The 15,566-nt window shown below is 40.8% G+C and overlaps 1 protein-coding gene across 1 annotated transcript; it reads left to right on the top strand.

The window, feature by feature from the left end:
• Positions 1-92: 92 nt before the first annotated feature.
• Positions 93-14,708, top strand: egln3 (egl-9 family hypoxia-inducible factor 3). The gene is made up of 5 exons (XM_050062208.1): positions 93-708; positions 11,027-11,146; positions 11,409-11,545; positions 12,667-12,740; positions 13,385-14,708. The coding sequence occupies exons 1-5, from the start codon at positions 349-351 to the stop codon at positions 13,411-13,413; spliced, it is 720 nt and encodes a 239-aa protein (XP_049918165.1). The 5' UTR covers positions 93-348; the 3' UTR covers positions 13,414-14,708.
• The last annotated feature ends 858 nt before the right edge of the window (positions 14,709-15,566 follow it).

The raw sequence follows: 15,566 nt of genomic DNA, 5'->3' as shown, positions 1-15,566 counted from the left end.
AATCGCTAACCGGAAGTAGTGTGTTTGCGCACGTGCAGGCTCGACGGTGCTGCGGCTTTAATAAGAGCCCGATGGTGCCAGTGAAGAGTTCAGAGCTGCAGCAGTCTGAAGGCTCAGAGCTCCTCTTGTCACTGTTCCATATCATATGTATATGTACATACATATATATATATATATATAGACATATATCAGCTGTCAGTCAAACACCTCGGTGACAAACTGTCTCTGAGAGAGTAACACACTTTATCTGTACACGTGACACATTAACCACGGTTATTGTGCTCTGTCAGAACTTTGTCTGTCCGGTCATCAGTCTGAAGTCGGTCCAACATCTCCGCCGCCGTTAAGATGCCTTTCATCGAGCACGTCTCGGACGCGGACCTGGAGTGTTTGGCGCTGGAGCGGATCGTCCCGGCGCTGCTGGCGCACGGCTTCTGCTACGTGGACGATGTCCTCGGGGAGCTGGCCGGCGGCGTCGTGCTGGAGCAGGTGAAGGACATGCACCGCTCCGGAGCGCTGCAGGACGGCAGGCTGGCCGGCTCCGTCCGGGGCGTCCACCGGAGGAGAATCCGCGGGGATAAGATCGCCTGGGTGAGCGGGGCCGAGCGCGGCTGCGAGGCGATCAACTTCCTGCTCAACCTCATCGATAAACTCATCTCCGTGTGCGCGAGCCGGCTCGGGTGCAAGAAGATCCGGGAGAGGTCCAAGGTAAGAGACCGAGGCCTGGTTCAAGTTCAGGGCTGGAAGACTGGAAACCAAAATATACATCTGTTTATTAAAAGAGCAGCAATGTTATAAAGTAGCGTCATGGCGCATAAAGTTGATTAAACTTCTTTTACGCACTGATTTGTTATTAATCTGTCAAGTAAAAGAAAGATAAGACAGATTGTTTGTTCATACAGCCGTGAACACATTACTTGTGACATTACGATGATTATCAGAGAGTAAAAAATATAAATTGATAAATCAAATTAAACCTCAAATATAAATAAACATTAATGCACAATGCAGATTAGTGCAACTTTGTGGCCTGCTGCATGAACCTGTCCCACTGTGATGGATCCACCCAGCAACATGTGGTTTACTACTTTAATTTTTTATTGTTTCTTATAAATAATTAAAAACAGCAAAAATGCACATTTTTATTGTAAATTTACCTCATTTAATATTTCAAAATATACATTTGTGCTAGAGTTGCAACAGGTAAACATTTAAATCAGTTCATCAAATGGCAAATATTTAATTTGCAAGTATTTTGATAATTAAATAATCGTTTTAGTCATATTTAAATAAAAAAAAAATCCAAATATTTTGAGTTTTTCTGCGTCTCAAAAGTGAGAATTTGATGTTTTTCTTTGTCAAACATGATAAACTGAACTGTTGGTGGGTTAAAACAGTTGAAGACTTTGTCACTTGGTCATGTTTCACTATTTCCTGACATTTTATTGCCAAAACAGTCAGAGTAAATAAAGTCACAGCTCATCACGTCTCCACAGAGTGATGCCACTGGACTTGATGTTCTTACAAACCCATGACAGTGTGACATGTCACTTATGTACATGGCCTTTAAAATGTAAAGGTGGTTTCTACGTGCAATAAGGGGTTAATATACCTTTAGTGTGGGTTTGATTTATGAGTCAGCGTGAGGATTTCTCCCGCTGATGTCACCACCACGCCACCAGACGTCTGCATCGTACGTGATGGAGTCGTGTTCTGCTTTGAATAAATTCCCCCCCTGTGTTTGCACGCTGTCATTTAATCTGTGATTTAGAGCGACGGAGGGATGGTTGACCTCAGCAGAGCGCTGACGTGCAGTTGCTGTTTATATGTGTTCACTAATTCACTGTGACAGCGAGCTGTGATCGGCTGGTTTGCACGGCGGGCGGGACGCAGATTTCTATAAAGGTCCAGGAGGAAATATTGGCAGACAGTGAACATGATATAATAAGTGAGTTTCTTTAGTGTGTAATCACCTGAAAATGAGATTTGTCATGTTTTTGTTGCCTTAGAATGAGTTGTTCACATCTCCATAGGGAGCAGGTCCTCATCTACGGAGTCCACCATGATCACTGATATGTTTCTACAGTGGCCCAGAAAGGACAACCCAAACACTGACTCCAGTTAGAGGCCCCGTCACTGATTCTTTTATAACCCTTTAAGTGCTTAATTGCATTCTGCTTTCACTGGTTTAAATCACCGGGTGGGTTTATTTTGATGATGAGGAGGAGGCCTCTGCAGATAATTCGCCAGGATCAGAACTAAGGCGAGCTCACGTTAAGATATCAGAGAAAACAGGTGAGCACATTCATGGGCGCAGGGCGATCGGCCAGTCAGTGACATGCCACACAGCATCGGATAAACGCGGATTTGTAACGTGAAACTCCTTTATTCAGTGTTTTCTGTGGTGTTAATCAGCTGGTCTGGTCATGTTGGAGAGGAAGAGATCTCTGAGTATAATCTGGCTCCTGGTGAAAACCTCCTGATCAATGAACACTGAAGAAATTCTGAGGAAGATCAGTTTCAGCTGGATGCAATCTGCACTCCTCACCTCACCTAATCCCCCTGAAGTCACACACATTGTTCCTTTTACATTGCTTGTTGTCAGCGTTGGATTTTCCTCCATTTTAGGAGCTCTGGTTAAGTTTACCACCACTGTGTGAAGTTAGAGGTTGTCTTTGGCTTCACCAGCGTTGACGAACTCTGTTTAGGCTGTGCAGTAATACTGAGGTCACATTCTGGGCTGCAGGTGATATCAGATACAGGAGATGCTTCTCATTTGAGGGTGTGGTGGTAATTTGGATTAGACAAAACACCTGAGTCAGAAACTCGTCTCTCTGTCAGTTTATTTCAGGATCTGCAGGCGGACTCACAACAAACTGTCAGGAATGAGCCGAGTGCAGAGAGTGGAAGAATGCAAGGTTACCTCACAGTGTTTCTGCTTCGTGGCCTCAAAGTTTCCGTTAGATAAGTGTTGAAAGTTGTACAGATTTTATATGATTTACCTTTAAATTATGTGAATAATTTCCATTACAATGGCTCCACAGTTTGTTCAGTTTGGATTGTTGTGTTGCTCGACTGAAACACCCCAAAACCAGGTCAGTTTTCTGGCTGAATTCGGGTCGGTCTGGGTCACAGCGCCACGCCGACCGGAGCTGTTTTGTCTCATACATGTCAAAATGGCCGCGGGGTCATCGGAGAGTCCCTTCATGTTTGTTCCCTTTTTAGTGTCTAGGCTCTTTTGGCAGCCGTCCAGCGACCCCCTCTGGGCCCCGAGCCAAGGCTCCAGGAACCAGAGCACGCTCCGGGGAGGACAGGAAATGTAGTGGACCAGTTCAGGTCCACTGGGTGTCCTCTGCTGCTGCGTGCTGATTAATCACACAGGCAGACGTGTTGATGGCGTGTAGACTCAGGCTGAATACCGGGAATTTAGGTCTGAGTACTTACCAGGAATATGTATTAAAAATGTGCTCCTTCTTTCAGGGAAACAGACGTGAGATTTTTAGAACACGAAAACAGCCACACTACAAATGATGAACTCATAGAACATGATGCATCGCTATAAACAAACACTGACAGCATGGAACAGTTTACTGTACTTTAAGTACATTTTGCTGATGTCTACTTTTATTTAAGTGAAGTTAACTTGTAATGGAGTATTGTCTCAGTGTGGGTTTAGTACTGTGACTACAGTTAAGGATCTGAATACATCTTCCACAGCTGCAGATGTAGCAGTGGACATTCTCACGTACGCCCTCGTCCCTCCCTCACTCCACATAGACTCGCATACACACACCAACACTCATACAGATTTACATAATCTCTCACACACAAACACACACGCACACACGTTTCCAGCGTTTCCGCCCTGTCTTCAGGTGCAGCAGCGTACAGTGCGCCCTTATCGTAAGTGTTTGTGCATGCACGTTATCAGATTTAACTTCTTAAGAAAACAGGTCAACCCCGTTACAATGGGACTACACACACACACACACACACACAGAAGTTTTTTCTTCGTACAGTAAAAACTTGAAGTGAATATAAAGTTTAATCGCCTTCAGCCTGCGTTCATTTTGGCAGCTGTTTAGCTATTTTAGATTCAGTTTTTTTCTTTGCACGCTGAGTCTGTTTTTTCAGATTTGTTTTTTTAATCCATCATGTGGAAAAAAAAATCCTTACACACAGAAACCTTGCACACTGATGCCGATGTGTTTTATTGTTCTACTCGGAGCATAAATGTGCAGTACATGACAAAATATAAAGACACATTTCCTTCTTTGCCTCTCTCCTCTGGAGTTACCCGTCTGACTGTCATCACTTCCTCCCTGTCTGTTATTTGGCACCACAGCTGCATGAAGGGGCGTGGCTGTCCTCCACATTCTGTGTGCGGTCCACATCCTCCTCCTCTTCATCATCATCATCCACCTGAATATCACTGTCTGACCTGTTGAACGTAGCTGTCAACAAACGTTGAGGACTCAGTTTTCTGACTTATTTTTCAATGTGCAACAGTTTCAGACAAAAAAAGACTCCGTGTGCAGAGGCCTTGGTTATGGTTGCTTAGCAACCAGCACCGTATCACAGCCTACCTAATGTAATCCTGTAATCCACAATGTAATTCTTCCAGGTGTTTTTTTTTAAGTGTTTAGGCTTAAAACATTGTCCATGAGACAGATGTAAAGCCCTGTGCTAAAATGATCAACCTATTTGTCACAGACTGATATTAACGGATGAAGGGAAAGATATCTGTTGGCTGTGATTGGTTCTTCCTCGTCACATGACATGTGGTGCAAGCTTCTGCTTTCCAAAAGTTGAACCTTTGCGATGAAGCCATCACAGCCTAAAATGTAGATGTTCGAGAATGTGTGTGCGTCACAGCAGTGTCACAAGTTTGTGCACGTCTGCAATGTGTCTGCAACAAACAATGGATCTGAGGACGCAAAAATATGCAGCCCTTCAGGGATGATTTACTGATGATCATTTGAAAAGCTCAACATCTCTGTATTTCTGCTCTCAACAAATAACTAATGTGAGACAACTAGGATTTGTCCCCAGGTTCACTGTAAACTCTGACTTATCCATGTGACTGTTAAGAAGCAGAAACATAACTTGTTTCTTCATGTGCAACATGTTAGTCTGGAGGTTTAAACTGGTGTCCTCTCACAGAGTTGGTGATTCAGACTAAACTTTCATCTCTGTCAGAGAAAACTGATCTGAGTTCAGACTGTTTACTTACAGCACAGCTACACTCACAGATAACTGAGCCTCCTCCCTGCCTGTCAAACACCATCAACCCACAAACCTTCCTGAGACAGTCTGGACTGAGTGGAGTCCTGCGGGGATCAACAGATGTAAAGACCTGGCTGTGCTGCTACTGAGCTATAAGTTGTGTTCTGTCACTCAATCAGTCAGACTTTATTTGTAGAACAAAAACACAAATTGATTCATTCAGTAAAACAATCTCTTCCCTGCAGATGCAGCAGTGAACATTCTCACGTACACACTCAGCCTTTTATTCGGTTATTCACTCCCTCACTCCTCAGCACGTACTTACACACACACACACGGATCAAAAGCAGTGACTGATCCCTCAGGCGTTTGAGCGTGCCTGTCACGCATCATGTCATGACTGTGTAATTAAATAAAGAGATAAAATTAGAGGAAGGACCTGAGATATTAGATGGAAGGGAATGTGTTTATTAGTAGAGACCCAGCTAAAATCACTTTATCTTTTTTCTATTTTTTTTTTATTAGTGAAAATGAAACTTGACTAATATTACAATTGCAATACTGGTCGCAATATAATTTTTTTACGACCTGTTTTATAATTCAGATTCAGATTTAGAAAAGAACAGCTTGCCTTGTACACACACACTATAAGATAATATACAGTCACATGTGCCAAGGAGTTCAATGAAATAAAGGAATTCTCGAAACAATAAAAGTTAATGACATAAAAGAGATAAAAAAAACAATAAAAACAAAAATTTATATAGAATTTAAAAGATGAATTGCAGACGGAATAAAAGATTTTTTACAAGTGTAACGACGCCCTGATTCCTGAGAGAAAGTACAAAATAGGGAAATAAAGATGAATTTAATTAGTTAGTTTCAACCCAAACTGTAACCATGAAACTGACGGACAACACGGGGAGGTCGTCCTCACCGCCACTACAAACTAGAGGAACGATTGCATCAAAAAATCTCTAACTATCGGAACTTTGGGCTCAAACGCACAAATGTTGGATGAATGATATCTGATTCTTTTAACACTCCAGTGTTTGTATTATTATTGGCGCCTATACCCGTGTAGTTTTGGCTCCAGTCCAGTCAGTTTGGGAATCACTGTTAAGGTTTATGCCGTTGAAATCGATCCAGACTGCAGCCTCACACTCCACACGTAGCTCTGTCATTAAAGACTTCAGCAGACTGGAAACCAGCCAAACAACTGCACAGACCTCAGAGCACTCCATCCCTCCCTTCATTCCTCCCTCCTCCTCCTCTCTATGAGAAAGATAAGATAAAGTTGAGGCGCAAGGCTCGGTGAGGCGTTTTGTTTTGAGTCATTTTTTTTTCCTCCACAGTGTATCATTTCCTCTCTGCCCAGCCCTCCTGTGTTTCTCCACATAGTTTCACTTCATAGCAGTTACGTGGTGGTGATGGTGATGATGATGTTTGTGTGTGTGTGTGTGTGTGTGTGTGTGTGTACGTGCCCTAGTGGCAGCGTGTAAACAAACTTGCGTGATTTCCCTCCTTCCCCCGACAGAGTGAGTGCAGCTCGCCTGTGATTTTTGGAGCAGGTCAGCCACTCTTTATCAGTGCTGGGGGTTTGTTGTCAGCGGCAGCAGAGGAAGGCTGAAGCTACGTGCAGCTCTGGAGTTCCTTGCGTGCACACTGAGGAAGGCTTGACCCCCCCCTCCCCCGCCCAACTGCTAACTTCCCCCCTTAACGTGTAGAGCGATAGAGGGAGGCATGGACTCAATGTGGTTACATGTGAAGACAGACATCAGGTGGTACACGCTGACGTCAGTTCGGTTGCCAAAGATGTTGTTGATGTTGCGTTCAGAGGGAGGCATGGGCTCAATGTGGTTACATGTGAAGACAGACATCAGGTGGTACACGCTGACGTCAGTTCGGTTGCCAAAGATGTTGTTGATGTTGCGTTCAGAGGAAGGCATGGACTCAATGTGGTTACATGTGAAGACAGACATCAGGTGGTACACGCTGACGTCAGTTCGGTTGCCAAAGATGTTGTTGATGTTGCGTTCACCCATGTGTTTGATGAGGGTTAATCTACGCAATGACCTTCTGGTATAAAGCGTGTGTGTGTTTGTGATTGTAAAGAAAAGGTTGGGAGCAGAATGTGAGATTTTCCATAGCGTGTGAAGCTTTTCGTCTTTCACAGTTTCACAATAAGAGCGCTGAAAAGAAAGGATGTGTCGGTGATGACGCAGCTAGAGCGGACGCAGCTGACATCATTTAGTAGTAAATGGGTTTTGGCTTTTCAGTGAGCGACCATGAACACGCAGAAAAACATGTTTGTTTGCACATTAGTTAGGTTCATACACAACCGCTGAAAAGTTCGTAATCAGCTGTGAGACTTGGCCATTTCTTGTTTTATTTATTTATTTATTTTTTTTATTTATATATATTTTTAAGATTTTTTTTTTTTTAAGATTTTAAGATTTCCTAAATTTAATTGGACTTAACAGAGGGGACCAAAGGGCCAAGATGAGGGGAAATACTGCTGGTCAAGTGCTGTGGTCCAAATGAAATAAATTTTGTTTAGTTTAACTTTTAGCCATCCAGGATTTGATGTCGTGAAGACAGTTGTTGACTTCAGTTAGTTTGTTGATGTTGTTTGGCTCTAAGGGGAGGTAGATCTGTGTATCATCCACATAACAGTGAAAATATATGTTATATTTCTGAATAATTTAGCCCAGCTGAAGTAAAAAAAAAATGGAGAAGAGAACTGGACCGAGTATTGAACCTTGGGGTACACCACAGGAGATGGGAGCCGAGGAAGAAAGAGGGTTACTGATAAAGACAGAAGGATCTGTTGGATAAATATGGAGAGAACCAGTTTAAATCAGAACCAGAGACCCAAACAGTCCTTTTAATCTGTGAATGAGAATAGAGTAAATGTGGAATTATACTTTTAAATCTGTTTAAAATAGACATTATTGAAAGGAAGAAGAAAAACATCAACAGCTGCTGATTCCAAACTTTTATGTTTGTACCTGACTAATGTGCAAAGTTCTACAGTGTTAAGACTGTGAAGAAAACCCTGTGTTTTAACCAGCTAAAGCCGTCTCACTGAGATGACCTGTAGTAACCTCTCAGGGGTCGTGTGCGTTAGCGCCAGAGAATCAGCTGTTTGTTTTTCCTGAAGGAAATCCTCAGTTTGGGCTTCTTGTTGACTCTGACACAGTCGCATGTCTGATGACCGTCTGCTGCTCTCAGCCAATCAGCTTCCACTTTCTGCATCGCTGCAGTGAGTGGGGCAGGTCTTTTTAGGATGATGGGAGCACTGGAGTTGACTTTTTCTTTTGTCTTAAGTATGTTTTACTTTTACTGGAATATAGTTTTACACCCTTTGAGTTTTCTTCTATTTGATTGAATATCTGTATCGTAAAGACTGTAAACTTTAAACAGGCCAAAGCTGTCATGAGTAAAAAATATTGACCTGTTGTCTTGTAGTATTTGCAGGCATAGAGAATATTAGGAGTATGCATGAATTGTCTGTTACAGTTTATAGAAAGTTTCGCCATCAAATGTGAAAGTGAAGGCGGACCCCAGATTCAGTCTCGTTTTGGATCGAGCTTTGTCTGCTTCGCATTTCACCTCACTTTTTTCATCATTGCTGTGTTGCAAGCTTTGTAGCGTCCTCCTCAGTACATGCTGCTACTATCTGGTCACTATCTTTTTATAAAGTCCCAACCTCACCTGTGTGCTGTTCCCAGAAACGAGTTCAGACTGTTTACTTACAGCGCAGTTAAACTCACAGATAACTGAGCCTCCTACCTGCCTGTCAAACACCATCAACTCAGAAAACTTCCCGAAGTTGTCGTCGGTGGCCGCTTGCTCCGCTGCCATTCAGCAGCTAACGAGTGGAGCTAGCTGCTAACAGCCATCGCTGCAACTAACAAACTCCACAAATCCATTCAGCAGCTCCACCATCCACAGTCACACACACGTCTGATTATTTACTGCTGAATTACAGCTCTCAACTCGCACCAACGGCTGACACTGCTCCACTCTGACTGTCTCTGCTGGCTACTAAAACATTGTGGTGCAGACTATTTACTGGAGTTTACCAGCCTGTCGCTTATGTGGCATTTGAAGAGAATTACAAGCACGGCCGTTCTTGGTTTTCAGTGTCCGATAGTCGATCACTAACATTTTTGTCACATCTTGTCAACTAAACTGAAACATAGATTTCATCTTAGTTTTTATCATCAAGATCTATTTGTTAGTTGTCGTCTCCTCACTAACATCAGAATCCTGATTGTCTTTAAGCCGTTACTCTGCTCAGTCATTAAGGCTTCGACTGCTCTTATCACTGCTGCAACCACAAGTGTGACTGATCTAGTTTCCTCCCTGCACTGACCCACCACACACACACAGCAGAATGCATGCAACACATGGACACACATGACTGCAACAACTTGTCTACGTGCAGCTGAAGTCGTAGACACACAACCACGACACACACCCGATGTATTCAGAAATATTGGCAAATAACCACCCCCCACACACAGACACACACACACAGACACACACACACACGGGAAGTTTCTGTAATCACATCTGTCAGCTTTTGTTTTGAAATTGCGTCACACCTTTTTCCTCATGTTCTTCTTTTTCATTATCGATAAAAACACACTGCGCTTTGTTCTTCAGAGCAAACAGTTTTTGTATTTTCTATCATAGTGAGGAGAATCACTCGAGCTTTGTATCGCATGGATTGTTTAATAAAGCTGATACATAACCTGAGTGTCCAAAATATACTTTCTTTTGTTTTACATAACTTACTTTGGGGGAATATAAACTCGTTTTTACAGATGATGTATTTTTTTTCTTTCAACAAAAGAATTGACAGTTGTGAATTGTTTCATGTCCAAATACAAACAGCTGAACGAGAGCATCTAAATAAGACAAATAAATAAAGTAGGTTGTCAGAATGTTTATTTGAAATCAGAAATGATTCGAACAAAGAATAACTCAACTCAACTTTATTTATATAGCACCTTTCATACAAATATGCAGCCTAAAGTTCTTCACATGGCAAAACTGTAATGACACACACACAAAGTTTTGCAGGCCTAAAAAATTACATCAGTAATAAAATATTTTAAAAAAGAAAGCCGATCCAAAATCCACAGAATCAAAAAAGAGTAAATAAATAAAATAGAATAAAAATAAACAGGAGGGATAAAATAAGGTACAAACCAGTGGTTAAAACTTCAAGACTGTGACGTTACTCCACATTAAAAGGCCAGATTAAAAAGACGGGTCTTTAATTTACTCTAAAAATACAGAGAAAGAGCTCAGCATTTTAATATCCAGAGGCAGTGAATTCCACAGTTTAGGGGCATAAAAATAGAAAGTGCTCGCAGCAGACACATGAGGAACATTTCAAAATAAAGCAAAGTGGAGAACCTCAGTGGCTGGAACATAAAATGATAGAAACTCCATGATGTGTGGAGGGGCACGGTCATTTGAAGATTTATAAACAAGTAAAAGAACATTTGTAAAGATCCACATCATCAGCGTAGTGACATTTTCCTTAAGTCGACACTCATTGTCTGTTGCATTATGATACCGAACATTTTCAGTTCCCTACAAGTTTTATGTTGTTTCAAAATCTCTTGCAAACGTGTCTGTTTGTGTTTTAATGCCTTAACCTGCCCTTCCATGTGCAGGTTTCTACTCCTGTAGTGTCTCTCTGAAACACGCAGAACGTTCTCAAACACTGTGTGTGACACTGAGGTCTAATAAAGTGTGTGTTGTCTGTGTGTGTCTTTAGGCCATGGTGGCGTGTTACCCAGGAAACGGGGCAGGTTACGTCAAACACGTGGACAACCCAAACCACGACGGACGCTGCATCACGTGCATCTACTACCTCAACAAGAACTGGGACGCCAAGGTGCGTTAAGGGACCTCTGCTCATTTCTGAATTCACACTCTATCACTCTGTTTGAACTTCTTTCTTTATGATTGTGATTTTATTGATTATTTTAAATTCTCTGATCTCTTGTGATCATGACTCAGATTATAGTACATATCAGCAAAATGTAGTTAAAGCAGTTAAAGTTAATTTAGCTTGAGAAGGAGAAGAGTTTCTCTTCATCCTTCAGTTCGTCTTCGTCTTCATGGTGTCTGATCTTTGTGGTGTTGTCGTTGATCAGGAGCACGGCGGCATCCTCAGGATCTTTCCAGAGGGGAAATCTTACGTTGCCGACATCAAGCCGCTGTTTGACCGGCTGCTCCTGTTTTGGTCCGACCGCAGGAACCCACATGAGGTGCAGCCTTCGTACGCCACCAGGTAACCAATCAATCAATAATCCTGATAACTAAAGACAGAGGTGTTCAGTTCCTGTAGGAAGGAAGAAAGTTATCTTCAAATCTCTATGAATTGACAGATAGAGAGAGATATTTTTGTTTGACATCATTTTAAACATTGTTGGAACTTTTTTAGATCCCATTTGGGATGATTAATTGATGCATTAGTTTAAGTCAGACGACTTGAATACTGAAGATAATGAATCCTGCACATCCTGTCTACCTGTGTCAGCTCCCACTTTACCACCCAAAACTTTCAAACATTTACCTCACCTCTCCATCTAACAGATGATGATCAGATAAATGTAGGAGAGCAAATAGTACAATAATTTCCCCTCTTGAATGCAGTGGAGAAAAAATAGAAACTCTTCTACAAAAGCTGAAACTAAAGCACCAGAACCTCGAAAATACAATTAAGATAAATTGATGAACTACAGTTTCACTGTGCCCACAAAAACAGGACGCTACTGTCTCTGCTACGTTAACAGACAGGTCTTCTGGGAAGGAAATAACCTTTAACATCAAATGAAGTTCAGTAAATATTATTTTCTGTTAGTGTTGAAAGTGTGTTGACATCAGCAAACTCTGACACAGCACAACAGAGGTGTGTGCTTTTTATTATGAGTTAAAACAGATTAGATGCAGTTTAATTGAATTAATCAGGTGCATTTAAAGTGCTGAATCCTTTTATTTTCACTGAGGACAGAAACACCTCATCCACAGATCATTGGCTCCACCTGCTGGTGTAAAAGTGAAATAACACCCAAACCAGTAAACAACATCTTTGACTGAGGCTAATATGTTTTACATGTATCTCCTCTATGAATATAGAAGTGTGAAGTAACTAATGTCATGACCTTCCATCTCTGATTGGCTGCCTCAGATGTATACAGAGGCAGCATTTTTGCACGCTGTGTTAGGAAACACAGGCAGTTTAACTCAGACTATATTCTAAAAGTATATTTTAGTTGCTTCACAGACACTAGATCTACTTCAGTGAAACAAACTCTGACTTTAAGTGCAACAAGAAATTAAAAAGTGATTTTTCAAATGAAATCTACAAACCCAGAGGTGTATTAAACATCACTGTTGTCTCTGTTTCAGGTACGCCATCACAGTTTGGTATTTTGACTCTGAGGAGAGAGCCGAGGCTAAGAAACGCTTCAGAGACTCAACAGGTACAAACACACACACACACACACAAACACAAACACATACTATGACTTCTTTTGTTTTTGACGACATACTATGCTATGACTTCTTTTGTTTTTGACGACATGCTGTACTATCACTTTTTTTGTTTTTGACGACATGCTATGCTATGACTTTTTTTGTTTTTGACGACATGCTATACTATGACTTCTTTTCTTTTTGACGACATACTATACTATGACTTTTTTTGTTTTTGACGACATACTATACTATGACTTTTTCGATGTTTTTGACGACATACTATACTATGACTTTTTGTCATCGTTTTTGAAGACATGCTATACTATGTTTTTTTTTAAAAAACGTCAACATACTATACTGTGTAAGAAACTTTTTATGATTTACTTTACTATGACTTGTTTTATTTACTTCACGTGACTTTAAAAAAACATTTAGAACCTTTATAAAGATATACTAGACTTTATTTTTTACTTTTCATGTCACATTATACTATATTATGATTTTAATGTTCATAACAAAGTCACATATTTTATATATTTTTATTTCACACAGACATTCATATGTTATTGTTAGTGTCAAGCTTTCATACACTTCATATTTTAAATTAATATATATTCTAAATCCTTATTTGTACCTTTCTGTGTTTTAGCTCGGCAGCAGGAGAGCAGCTCCAGCTGATTGTGAGGAAACATCGCCACCTGGTGTTTGACACCCTGACCTGCTGGAGAGGACGGAAGGGTTCCTCCCAACTCTCACAGCTCCTGAAAAAGCTGGAAAAAAAAGGACAAAAAAAAAACACAACAAAAAAGTTACATTCTGGAGGAGTCGAGGGGGTTTCTATCTCTTCAATGGATGAACCTACATTCCCTCGTCTTCTGCAGGGCGTCCAGGCTGGACAGAGCCCCATGACTGATGAGTTCAAGTTGCCTGCAGCTGTACTGGACTTCCCCTGCTTTACATGATCTTTGTGCAATACTCTCTGCTGAGTCAGAGGAAAACTCTGCACTGCACCTTTAAGCTTCAGCTTGCTAAAACTAGAGGAGGCGAGATGACAAACAGTCTGAGGTTTACCAACAGAGAAACACTGGAGATATGATGCTTATAAACCTGTGTGATAGACATGTACTTCAACATGCGCTGTATAAATGTTTGGAATAAGATGGGACCACACGGGAGTATTGTGTGAAGTCACGGAGGAGCTTTTGGGAATTGAATTATGTGAAATCTTACAGAGTAACAATACAAATCAAAGAGAAGATGTTTTGAGTGACATGAAAAGGGTAGAATTATCTTTTAAAGAAACAGTCCCACGTTTAGGGGGTTTAAAAAAGACCAGTGTTTCTCTGATTTTGGGGAAAGCAGCGTAAAAGGTTTGCGTTGAAGATGAATAGCACTTTAAAGCTGCCGTTAAGCATTATGACTTCATGATCTGATCATTGTGGAGAAACACCACACTTTCTGTACTCTCCCTACACTCTTTTTTTGTTCCTGATTTTTAAAATGGCTGCCAGTGTTCTGTGCGCACTCCGTCCTCCACCGATGGAGAAGGACAAAGAGGAAGATAGATTCCACTGATGCAGCACATTTGACGGGCGGCGTGTGAAACCGCTGTCACAGACTGTGTGAGTGTGAGAGTGGATGAATAATTGATGCTCTGTTCAAACGGCTCTTCAGAGACGTTATTGAGCCTGAGCCGCCGTCCTGAAAGAATAACGCTCGCTGCTAACTTTCAGCACCTTTTAAAAGTGATCTGTCTCTTTCACTGCAGCCTGACCAGGACTACCTGAGATACTTTAAATACAACATGTAACTGTCCTGTGTTTTGTGTGCAAGAAATATTTTGTCTCCATCTACATTTTCAGAAAGTTCTGTGAACTTTCACTTTATTTACAGATGTATTGAATACAACTTCTATTTTAACAATGTATTTTATTACCTGTTTTTGAATCTACAATAAACATGTAGATATCGGTCTAATGTCTCTGGCTTTGTTTTTTCATCACATGACACAATTTTCAGCAAATATAACTTTTAAAAAGTCATATAGCAGTAGTACAGTATGTCATCAAAAATCATGAAAACGTCATAGTATAGCGTGCCGTCAAAAACCATGAAAAAAAGTCATAGTATAGCGTGCCGTCAAAAACCATGAATAGTCAAACTATAGTATGTCGTCAAAAATGATGACAAAACATCATAGTATAGCATGTCGTCAAAAACCATGAAAAAACGTCATAGTATACCATGCCGTCAAAAAGGACGAAAAAAAGTCATAGTATACCATGCCGTCAAAAACCATGAAAAAACGTCATAGTATACCATGTCGTCAAAAACCATGAAAAAACGTCATAGTATACCATGTCGTCAAAAAGGACGAAAAAAAGTCATAGTATACCATGCCGTCAAAAACAATGAAAAAGTCAAACTATAGTATGTCGTCAAAAACCATGAAAAAACGTCATAGTATAGCATGTCGTCAAAAACCGTGAAAAAGAGTTATAGTATAGCATGTCGTCAAAAACGAAGGTAAAAAGTCATAGTATAGTATGTCGTCAAAAACCATTAAAAAACGTCATAGTATAGCATGTCGTCAAAAATGTTGAAAAAAAGTNAAAGTCATAGTATAGTATGTCATCAAAAACCATTAAAAAACGTCATAGTATAGCATGTCGTCAAAAATGTTGAAAAAAAGTCATAGTATAGTATGTCGTCAAAAACCATTAAAAAACGTCATAGTATAGCATGTCGTCAAAAATGTTGAAAAAAAGTCATAGTATAGTATGTCGTCAAAAACCATTAAAAAACGTCATAGTATAGCATGTCGTCAAAAA

This window comes from Epinephelus moara, chromosome 14 (genome assembly GCF_006386435.1).
Source record: "Epinephelus moara isolate mb chromosome 14, YSFRI_EMoa_1.0, whole genome shotgun sequence".
Classification (NCBI taxonomy): Eukaryota; Metazoa; Chordata; class Actinopteri; order Perciformes; family Serranidae; genus Epinephelus; species Epinephelus moara.
Note: the sequence above shows the minus strand (reverse complement) of the source record. Positions and strands in the feature narration are given on the sequence as shown.

Coding starts and splice junctions, on each gene's coding strand:
- egln3 (XM_050062208.1), top strand. CDS start 349: ATGCCTTTCATCGAGCACGTCTCGGACGCGGACCTGGAGTGTTTGGCG. Junction 709..11,026: donor AGATCCGGGAGAGGTCCAAG/GTAAGAGACCGA, acceptor GTGTGTCTTTAG/GCCATGGTGGCGTGTTACCC. Junction 11,546..12,666: donor CAGCCTTCGTACGCCACCAG/GTAACCAATCAA, acceptor TCTCTGTTTCAG/GTACGCCATCACAGTTTGGT.